The sequence below is a fragment of the Coloeus monedula genome, assembly GCF_965178545.1.
Source record: "Coloeus monedula genome assembly, chromosome: 9".
Taxonomy (NCBI): Eukaryota; Metazoa; Chordata; class Aves; order Passeriformes; family Corvidae; genus Coloeus; species Coloeus monedula.
This window is the reverse complement of record NC_138789.1, coordinates 31,118,846-31,130,119: the sequence shown is the minus strand read 5'-3', so window position 1 is coordinate 31,130,119 and position 11,274 is coordinate 31,118,846. Positions and strand designations below refer to the sequence as shown.

General features: G+C 46.7%; 1 protein-coding gene across 1 annotated transcript; it reads right to left on the bottom strand.

The window, feature by feature from the left end:
- Window positions 1-10,484, bottom strand: LOC309576002 (biotin-dependent 3-methylcrotonyl-coenzyme A carboxylase beta1 subunit-like). Its single transcript, XM_082286919.1, has 13 exons — window positions 10,425-10,484; window positions 9,313-9,685; window positions 7,212-7,408; window positions 6,127-6,305; window positions 5,315-5,395; window positions 4,937-5,115; window positions 4,072-4,264; window positions 3,034-3,125; window positions 2,693-2,849; window positions 2,053-2,175; window positions 1,511-1,653; window positions 1,092-1,173; window positions 1-192 (listed from the first exon to the last, which is right to left on the bottom strand). Exons 2-13 carry the CDS (start codon window positions 9,672-9,674, stop codon window positions 109-111), a joined length of 1,872 nt encoding a protein of 623 aa, XP_082143045.1. The 5' UTR covers window positions 9,675-9,685; window positions 10,425-10,484; the 3' UTR covers window positions 1-108.
- Window positions 10,485-11,274: the final 790 nt, after the last annotated feature.

Sequence of the window (11,274 nt, the reverse complement as noted above, 5' to 3'; positions counted from 1 at the left end):
TTCTTGTTTGTCTTCAATTGTTCAACATTTTTATTAATGGTATCAAAGAATTAGAAAATCTTTACACTCAGAGTTCTGACAGAGGGTTCTGGTTTGAGAGGGCTGCAGTTACATCCTGATGATGGGATAGGGACAGGGAGACACAGCCTGGGACTTCTTCTGTTCCATGATCTCCAAGCACTGGGCAATCACCTAATTAGAAACAAAAAACAGTATAAACAATGAGCCTCAAACAAACAAAAAACCCCAGTAAAACTCACTAGTTCTGCACTTGCTTATTCCTTCTTTTTGTGAAACACTGAACACGGTAAAATGAACAGTTCAACTCTCACATATTTTCATGTGTAGCCCATAAAGTGGGAATTTCAGGGTTCTAGGACTAAAAAAACCGTTCTTGGTGCTCTCCCATTATCAAAGTTCCCATAAACTCCATGAAAATATTTAGCATCCACATAGTTCCATAAATATGTACCATATTTAGAAGGGTTGTGTTGTGATTTAACCCAGCTGAAACCAGGACAGATTGAGATCTTCAAGTAAACAAATTTCAGAAGTGCAGAGAACATTTTTATTGCTAATAAACAATCTAACAAGGAAAAATAAAAGAACAAAGGCAGCAGCTTTCAGAAAGAACCTAATGGAGGGAGGGATGTCTGCCAATTTTGAATCAATAAAAAGGCAGGGAGACATCCCAAATGTACACAGCAAATTAAAAGCAGGAAGAGAAAATTACAAAAGGCAACATCCTAGGATAAAAGGATGGAAACAAAAGGAATTTGAGGAGCCTGAACTTCAAAGAGTGAAGATATGGGTAATTACATGGGAAAAAAAAGGATTCAGATGCAGAATCAAATTATGGTAAAGTAAAGGAGTGGCTCAGTGAGGAAATGCTGTGGTCAAGTAACCAGAATTCAAGAGAAACTTTTTGGGTAAACTAATGGAGAAGAGACAGGATAAGAATTACAGAGATAAATTCCATGGAGTGAGAAATGGCAGCCTCAGGTCTGGAAACAGCACACTGCCAACCTTGAGTGAGTCATGATCACCCCTTGTGAGATTGGAGAATAAAAGGGCCTAAAAAGAAAACCCACCTTTCTAGTGTCTTGAGGTAGAATGATCCCATCATCCCAGAGTCTGGAAGAGGAGTAAAAGGCACTGCTTTCTTCCTCTAGCCTGGAGAGGGCAGAGAATAGAACAGGCTTAAAAGCACAATAAAAACAGTAGAGCAGTGAAAAAAACCTACAGATGAAACAGGCAAATACCTCCATCTGAAGAGAATGGGCAGTACTGCTGTTAAAATGAATCAGAAACCAGCAAATAACAGAGCTGCCCATTCTGCAGTAATGGGAAGATTCTAACAGAAAGACATAGAATTACACAGAAATTTAAAGTATTTTTCCAGTAGATTCATGTTTGCTTCATTAGTCTGGGATGTGTTGCTCTGTAAGCTGAACAAAAGTGGGTAATCTAACAATGAAATTCCTGTAAGGTTTATATTGCATGTCCTTACTTTGCCTTCAGCTGTTTCAGCTCCGATTCCTCTCCTGTCCAGTCCCCAGCTGGTGGGACTGTGGGGAAATGTCGAGAATCCACAAGAGCAACTCTTGCATTGGGCCAGAGGAACAGAAAGTTTGGACTGAATGATCTCCCACACTACAAGAAAAAAACCCAAAGAACGGCACAAACTCACTGAGATGAATCATAGAAGGGTGTCTGTGGGATGGCACAGCGAAGGGCAGGGCAGAATGGAACACAGGTGGATTTGTAAAGCATTAATGACACAGCTCCTGGCTCAGCACAGACACCCTGTGCTAGGAACCACCACCCTCCCCACTGCCTTCAGTAGTGCTATTTTAATATTTAATTTTGAATTCTCAGCACTTCCATGTTTAATTCTTCCATGATTAGTTTTCAGCAATCACATATCGTGTTGCACTTCTTACTTAAATATTAGTTCAGAGCTCGAGTTACCCAGCTGTCTTTTAGAAATGCAGTGACACTTGAGCAGTGTGACAGGTGTGTCCCCAAGCCCTGGGCTGGTGCCACCCATACCATGACGTAGCTGTCACTCCCAAAACAGCCTCCAATGACAATGGTTATTTTGGGAACAGCAGCACAAGCAATTGCAGCCATCATGGAAGCCTGGGCCTTCAGCCTGTGGGAATGAGCCTCTGCCTGGAATGAAAATAGGTTATTTTAGATCCTTTAAGACTTTATTCTAGATTCCCTCCACTCCCACCAAACTTGTATTTCTAAATCATTCATTTTTTTTTACAATTCTGCAGAAACAGATCTGGAATCTAATGGATGTTTTACTCTCCCTAGCCCAGGACAAAACCTACTGAGCTTTACTGCATTCACGTTAAAAAGAGAAATAGCCAATTTTTGGGAGTGCAGAGTTATCAGAGGAATCAATAAGCTGTATTTCAATGTCAAAAGCATTCCAAATTCCAAGTTTTCCAGCCTGCCTTGCTAACTGAAGAGTATCACTTTATATCAGCATCCAGGCCTGCTTAAAATTCAAATCAGAATGTTCTTAAATCTTAGCAAATTCATAATCTTAGCAATCATTAGCAAAGACATTACGAAGCTTCAGTGGTTGAAAAATTATTTTCCTAACAGTTAATAAATTTTAAAAAGCAAAACAAGAACTAGAAGTTGCTTGAAATATATTTTAATACACTTGCCATACCTGTGAGATGCTTGCAGGCCCTGCTGGCTGCGGAGCAGTGTTTTGGAGGAAGAGGATGGGAATTCCCCTCTGGCCACAGAGCTGGACAAAGTGGCTGCCCTTGAGAGCAGCATCGTGAGCCAGCTCCCCATTGTTGGCCACTATCCCCACCAAGTGCCTACAGAACAAACATGGACAGTTGGACTCCATGATCTGAGAGGTCTTTTCCAACCTTAACAATTCCATGATTCTCCCTTTTGAACCCTAGAGATGATTGGAATGGTGTAAAACCTGCTGAGGACACAAAAGCTGTTGAGAAATGCATGCCCATCCATTTGGATGGTGACTGTTCCCAGCCATACCCTTCCACATGGCCAAATCCTGTCACTAATGTTGTTCCATAAGCAGCCTTGAATTCCTGCAATCTGCTTCCATCCACCAGACGGCTCAGAATCTGCAAAGGAATAGACAGAGTTTACTAGAGAAAAGGAAGTGAAAATAGGAGAGTTCTGCTAAAAGAAATGCTCTGTTCAAATAGTAGCAGACCTGAGTTATGCAAGAGGAGCACAGAGGGTCTTTGGGTGACTTGCTAAATACTCAATATGCACCATAAAACCATCCAATTTGTGTTTGGTTTAATTACCAACTGTGTATTTTTAGGACAAAGGCCAACTCCAAAATAATTTTAGTTTTACAAAGCACAGTTGTTCCTGTGCATAAAAATGTAAAAAAAGCAAAAACCAACCCCCAGTGTGCGCAGATTTTGTGCAAGAAATGCTTGGTTCATATGGCTCATGCTTTCTTCCAACACAGTTAAAAGCTGCTTTCAAAGCTTTCTACAGTCAATTCCCTCAAGTGCAGGGATTTACCACTGGAAAAGATACTGGATTCACATCCTTGGAGACTAAATCTCATGTAGAACACAATGAAAACAGTGTGGGCAGCTCTGCATGTCTCTGCTTAAGCGTTAGCACGTGTCCCAGCCTCAAACAAGTTTATTTTGAGCTGTGTTGTTTTTCAGTCAGTAATTCCACCATTTCTTTTACAAGACACAATCTTGAATACTTGGAAAAAGCCAAAAAGGCAGGGGAAGAGAAAACCAGATATTAACAGGGTATATGTTCCCAAGGCAGCCAACACAGTGCAAGACATGCTGACATAAAGTATCTCAAAAGTGCATGGAAAAAAGATGGGCAGCACTGGCACAATCTGGGGTTATTTTATCTCCAACAGGATTTCAGGTTAAATATTTTCTATAGTCCCACAAAACAGTTGCCACCCTGCTTAGTTGCAGGCTTAAGACAGGTTGGCAACAGATGAGGTAATAATTCAGAATAACACCTGGAGCTGTGGGATAGATCAGAGGGAAGGATGGAGGAATGAAATCCCTGTTCCCTTACCAGTTTGACAGGAAGAGTACAGCCATAATCCAGTGGTGCCAGCCCCAGGAGCTCCTCAGGGCTGTACAGGGGACTGTCATGATCCCTGTCCTCCTCTGGCACTGGCTCACAGTTTAAGGTGGAGACAACATTACGAATGCACTCATAGGCCTCCTCTTCTGAGGGTGCAAAATGGTCAGTGCAGCCGCTGACTCTAGGAGAGAGAGACATTAATTAGCATTGAATTAATGAGTTCTGAATTCTGAGAGAAATTCCAAACCCTAGGAAAAAAGCTGAGACTCTCCAAGTGCCCTGTGGAAATAACTGTGTGATTTGGCTCTGTATGAATGAGCTGAAGTCCTTCCCTGTGACTTGTGTTAATCTTTTCTTAAAGAAACACCTTTGAATTTATTTTCATGATGCTGGTGTTGCAAACAACATCAAAAATGGAGATCAGGAGAACAAACTTCAGGAATTGTTTCAAAATAAGTGGTTGCAGCCAAGATATAAAGACAGGAATGTATTCCATGTAGCATAGCTGGGTTAGCTATGTGTATTCTGGAAAACACTTGGAAAAGAGGAGATAGCATCACTCTGCTGTAACTGCTCCCTGTGAGGCACAGGGGAAATGACTTGCCTGAAGTTGTTCAAAAAGTATGTGGAATAACAGAGATCCAAATCCAACTTGTCCAGTACCTGCCTCACCCCACAAATAACCTAATTTTACTTTCATTTGACCAGTTTAACCCTAACCCCTGAACCCAAGAAGGCAAACCAGTGTAACCACAGGTTCCACTCTTAGCCCTGATCTGAAATGCCAGTGCCACATTCCTTTAAAGCCGAGCATGCCAAATTCTCTCCCTATTTTTGAGAATATTCCACATACTGTGAGTGAAGCCTGGCTCCTCCAAGGTCCTCAGGAGAGACATCTTCCCCTGTAGCAGCTTTCACCAGGGGTGGCCCAGCAAGGAACAGTGTCCCAGTTTTATCTATGATCACAGATTCCTCAGCCATGGTGGGCACGTAGGCACCTCCAGCCACACAGGAGCCACACACCACGGCCACCTGAGGGGACACAAACCACAGCCATGCTGGAGAGGGGACAGGAAAGGCAAAAACCAAAGCCCAAAGTTGTTTCAGAAATGCAGAAAGTGCTAAATCCCAGCTTGGAGGACAAACCAGCAACAGAAATACCAGCAGGAGCAAGATTTAGTACCCATTTGTACCTTTCCCACACCCCCTTGCACTCCCCATGCCACAGTACCTGAGGGATTCCCATGGCAGACATGATTGCCTCGTTGTAGAAAATCCTGCCACCGTGCAGCTTGTCAGGAAACAGCTCTGACTGAGGGACAGGGAAAAGAAAAAGGGATTTTTAATATTAAATACAAAAGCTGATGGTTCCTCTTCACTCCATTCATTCCCAAACGCACCAAAAGTGACACTGGGAAGGTCGCCATTAATAATCACTCCCAAACCTTTCATATATACCATTCATTATGGTATTTATTCCTTTCTACATTGTCAAATGCCCCCAAAATACCCATGTGCTTTGAAAGCAGAGGTTAAATCTTGTGATTTTTTCTGAAACCAATATATTCTACACAAACTGAAGAGAAGGGAAGGGTGGTGGTTCTACTTTATCTGTGAGATGCCTTCAGCACTTTCCTTTTTTCTTAGTTTTGGATACAATTCCAGGTAAAAACTTTTCCTGTGTGCTTGCCCTCAGTGTGCAGAGAGAACAACTACAGTCTCCATGAGAGGATGATCTCTGCATTTTGCAAAAGACCCTGTTCAAATTCTTACTTTGCAGTCAGAATTGCAAAAACTCCACTTTTAAAGGCCACAGAGCTCAGTGCATCACTGGCACAAACAGGACAATAAAATACAGAATACTTTAAGGATCATGAAGTGAAAATAGACACCTCACACCATGTTCTCATTTACTAAAGACACAAAGGCAGTTCAGCACACTCACTGGAGTTTCTGATCTCTGATTAGGCGGGAGATGCAAGATTAGCCCAAGTGATGAAATAAATACTGATGTTTTCTGCTCTGCAGAGGTGCCAGCAATACCTGCAGGGGTAGGAAGGCTCCCCCACTGTCCACGAGGTGCACAGACACCAGCCTGTTCTCCATGGCAATTTCCTGGGCTCTTAATTGTTTTTTCACTCCAATTGGGTAAATTGTTCCTCCTTTCACAGTGGCATCACTTGCAATGAAGACACACCAGACCCCACAGATTTTGCCAATTCCTGAAAGTGGTACCACAGATATTTATCAGGACTCTCTAAAATAACAGACAAAACAAGGGGGGCAAATATTTTCAGGAGTTTTTTTCAGTAATGCTACATCAAGAAGCTCCAAATTAAATTGAAAATATCGCACAGGGAAGAAATCTACCCTCTTCTCTGGAATAACAGTATTGTAAAAAAATAATCTAAATTACAGAAGACAGAACCTCAAATAAATTTACTTGCTTCTGGTGACAATGTAACAAAAAAATTACACTGTGACTCCCAACCCTTGAGATAAAGGGGAAGCAATTAAAAATTACCCCTATAAAACTGAAAAATATAACAATCAGTGATAAAAAAAAAAAAGGTTTTCATACTGTTCTTCTAGCTACTTTTTTAACTGGAACCACTCTTCGAAATGCAATTTCACTGATATTGAATGAAATTGAATTTCATTGAATTTCAATGAAATTTCATTTTGAAGAGCTGTTCCAGTTTAAAGAGACAATGTCTGAATAGAAAATGCAATTGTCTACGATTTGAAAAACCCTTCAAAATGTATGTCACAGCTCCTGTTTCTCATCATAACTTTGTCCCCTCTCCTTTAAGAGGCAATAGCTGATTTGACACATCACCCTACATTTATTGAGATGAAAATCAGTAGCTGGTAAATAGAATAAATTACTAAATCTAGAAGAAATGAAAGAGATTTTTTTTAAAGGTTTCACACAGATTTCCCAGAACAACAATACAGCCGTGGCTGAACTCTTCCCTGTTGGGAATAAGAACTGGATAAAACTAGTGTTCACTTTTCCTAGGAAAGCACTTAAGATACTAAAATATCCCATTAACCTTATTCCATGCATCCTTTCTCCTCCCCTTTTCCTTTCCCAGTCGCCCCAACATTCCATTGCCAGGCATTACCCGTGAGGCAGCCGGCAGCAGGGACATCCCCGTAGGGCATGTCCAGCCCTGCCAGCGGGGACAGCTCCAGGAAATCCCCATCATCCAGGAGCAGCCTCAGGCGCTCCCGCACGAACAGCTTCTTGTTGCGCTGCGTGTGCCGCAGGACGGCGTTTTCTCCCCCTCCTTTCTTCACCCTCTCCAGCAGTTCCGAGTATCTGATGGAAAAAACCGAGTTTCGGTTCACGGGAACAAAGAGCTGTGGGGTGCGGTCACACGCTGGAGGGGACGGATGACTTCCAGAGGGACCCGGACAGGTGGAGAGGTGGGGCTGGAAGAACCTCAACAAGGCCAAGTGCAGGTCCTGGGTGGAAAATCCCAAGAACTAACACAGGCTGGGGGAGAATGGGTGGAGAAGAGCCCTGGGAAGATCTGGGGTGTTGGTGGATGAGAAGCTCAACCTGCCCTGTCCAGAGGAGGCCCCGGAGCTGCTCCAGGGCTGGAGCCCCTCTGCTCTGGAGCCAGGCTGGCAGAGCTGGGGGTGCTCACCTGGAGAGGAGAAGGCTCCAGGGAGAGCTCAGAGCCCCTGGCAGGGCCTGAAGGGGCTCCAGGAGAGCTGCAGAGGGACTGGGGACAAGGCCTGGAGGGACAGGACCCAGGGAATGGCTTCCCAGTGCCAGAGGGCAGGGCTGGATGGGATCTTGGGAAGGAATTCCTGGCTGTGAGGGTGGGCAGGCCCTGGCACAGGGTGCCCAGAGCAGCTGGGGCTGCCCCTGGATCCCTGGCAGTGCCCAAGGCCAGGCTGGACACTGGGGCTTGGAGCAGCCTGGGACAGTGGGAGGTGTCCCTGCCCTTGGCAGGGCTTTGAGGTCCTTCCTGACCCAAACCACTCTCCTTACAAGTTACCCTTTAGCAGGTTGAACTTAAATAGATTGCCCAGTTTTCACACAAATGGTATGAAAATGAAGATAAAGTCACATTTCCAGATTAAGCAAACATTTCACTTTTGTTATCCAGAAACTGTTTAATAAAGCAAATAATATAATATATAATAATGAGGCTATCATAATGTGTCTGTCCTAATTCAGCATGAACCTCCACGTTCCAACTACTCCACAGAAGAATCCAGCCAAGAGCTTCCTCTGTCAGTTCCTGCAACAAATTTATCTGACAAAAATCAGTAATTGAGAAGTAGAATAAATTACCAAATCTGGAAGATATACTAAAAGCAGGGAACACTGCAGTGTCACAAGGAGGAAGTGATTACCCATTGTTATTGTCAGGGCAGCACTGTGTATAGGTAAAAAACTGAATAAACTGTAAACAAATCTCAATTTTGGTCTTAAATAAACCAAGTTCTCCCTTTATCTCAAACACATTTTTCCCCCAGATGCACTACCTTTAACTGTAAATGTTGCTTGACACAAAGACTCACACAGCACTTTGTGTGTGACTCTATGATCCGAGTGCGGCTCCCCGCACGCTGTGAAGGGTGGAAAAACTCCGGAGGACAAAGCTAAGGATTTTAACCATGTCCTCAATGCCACCACAGGAGGGCACAGTGTGTTTTCCAAAGCTTTGCTTCCAGCTCGTGGATCACTCCCCTGAACAAAGGCCTTTGCAATTTTGCCATCTGATCTTTCAGGACAAACACATAAAACACATTTTCCTGTTTTATCTGTAAATCACGATGGATTGCAGCACCCATCCCCTACTTTGTCAGGAGTGTGTGAGTCACCATTTACGTCTTTGCATTCAAAATGCAACACGAAACAAATGTTAGGAAGGTCTGGAAAAAGTACTTCTTGGCAATATATGCAAAACAACACATAGCGCTATTTTAAATACAGTTTGCACCTCGATTTGGGTATTTCAGTCAACGCTTCACAGACTGGTTTGTGCTGGGAGAGACCTTAAAGCTCATCCAGTGTCACCCCTGCTATGAGCAGGGACACCTTCCACTGTCCCAGGCTGCTCCAAGCCCCATCCAACCTGGCCTTGGACACTGCCAGGGATCCAGGGGCAGCTACGTTGTTCCATGGGGCATAAGTGCCCGTAAGTGACTCTCACACCATGCTACAAGTAGCAACACTTTTAAAACCCCACGAAACCGGTTTATTACCTGTTAATCACAGCCTCGCTGTTCCTTAAATTCGCTTCAAACACATGTCGGTACACGGCGGGGACACGTCCATCTAGAACTGGGAATGTTTTGGGATGCCGCCTGGATTTGGGTTTATTACTCACAAATCGGCGGGGAGGCAGGTGGTGCGTCCTTCCCCAGCCCTGCCTCGGCAGAGGCAGCTCCCGATATTCCCTCTGGAGCAGGCGGGTCGGGGGTTGTTCCCCATATTCCCGCTGGAGCAGGCGGGTACGGGGTCTCTCCCGGAGCTCCCTCTGGAGCAGGCGGGTCAGGGGCTGCAGCGGCGCGGAGGGGCCGGGGCGCCGCCGGCCCAGGGCGCACAGCGGGGCCGGGCTCCACATTGCCCCGAGAGCTGAGGGACAACGAACGGCATTCAGCGACGGGAATTATAGCGTGGATTCCCTCGGTGGGGGTCGTGAGGGGACACCCCCGGTCCCTGCGCTGCCATGGCGGTCGTGAGGGGACATCCTCTGTTCCCGCCGAGGACCTGAGGGGCACCCTGACTCCAGTCGTGCCACGGCGGTCGTGAGGGGACACCTCCGTTCCCGCCCCTTCGCGGAGTCCTGAGGGGACATTCCTGATCCCGCTTTGCTGCGGGGTTCGTGAGGGGACATCCTTGTTCCCGCCCTTTCGCAGGGTCGTGAAGGGACATCCCTGTTCCCGCAGGCGACATGAGGGGACACCCTGACTCCAGCCCCGCCACGGGGCTCAGGAGGGGACACTCCCGGCTCCCTTCTTCCCGCGGGGGTCGTGAGGGGACACCACTGCTTCCCGCCTTGACACGGGGGTCGCGAGGAGACACTCGGACTCCAGTCGGTCGTAAGGAGACACACCTACTTCGCGCGGGGGCCGTGAGGGGACACCCTCGGTGCCTGCCGCGCCATGGCGGCCGGGAGGGGACACCCCCGCTCCAGGGCGGGCCCAGCCGGGCCTGCGGAGCGCGGCGGCGCCGGGGCCGCCCGAACCCGGGCAGGGAGCGCGGGGCCGCAGCCCCTCGGCCGGAGCTCCCCGGCCCCCGCTGGCTCAGCTCCCCGCCCACCCCGCGCCCGCCGCGGCCCGGCCGGACCCTCTCGCCACCGCCCCTTCCTTACCCCGTCCGGTCCGCGCCTGCCTCTCGGGGCGGCTCCGCGCGGCGGCCCGCCCCCGGTGTCCTGTGCCCTCCAAGGCCCTTGCTATGTGTGTCCTCTGTCCTGTGCCATATGTGTCCTGTGCTCCCGGTGTCCCGTGCCCCGAGTGTGCCGTACTACGGGTGTCCTGTGCCCTGGGTGTCCCTTTCCTTGTGTGTCCTATGCCCCAGGTGTCCTCTCTCAAATTAAGTTTATCGTTAGAATACCAAAACTAATTTGATTTTTTTCCTTCCACGCCTCATCCCATCACTGGGCTGCTTCGGTTTGCTGTTGTCAACCTTCTGGAAATTACTGCGTGTTGCCTTTCAGTGCCTTCATTAAAATGCATCCCTGCCAGGGAGCTCTTTATCCGTACTATACATATTAATAAGGCTGGGTAGCAATGATTAAGTGATGACTAATATGTTCATGAGTGAAAGTATCCAGCATGGGCTGGAATTTGTAGGTAAATAAGTTATATATGTTATTTAAAAATCTTACAGGTAATAATTAAAATTTGCTGAGATATAATAATTTAAAATTATATTTTTTATCCTTTTACAGCTACAGCAGAGAGGACACTCTTCAGTGCTGTGCTCCCTTGTATCAAAAAACTCAGTGCAGGTGGAGCTGTGGGAGGTGGTGGCCGCTGCCCCTGGGATGTGCCAGGGTCCCTCTGGCTGTCCCAAACCCTGTGACAGGGGGAAGGGCTGTGCTGGACCAGGGAGAGCCCAGGGAGAAGTGGGCAGAGATGCTCTGCCAGAGCAAATGTAGCATTCAAGGGCAGCACAGACACTCCAGGGAGTCACCACTGCCAGGACCTGCCCACCCTCAC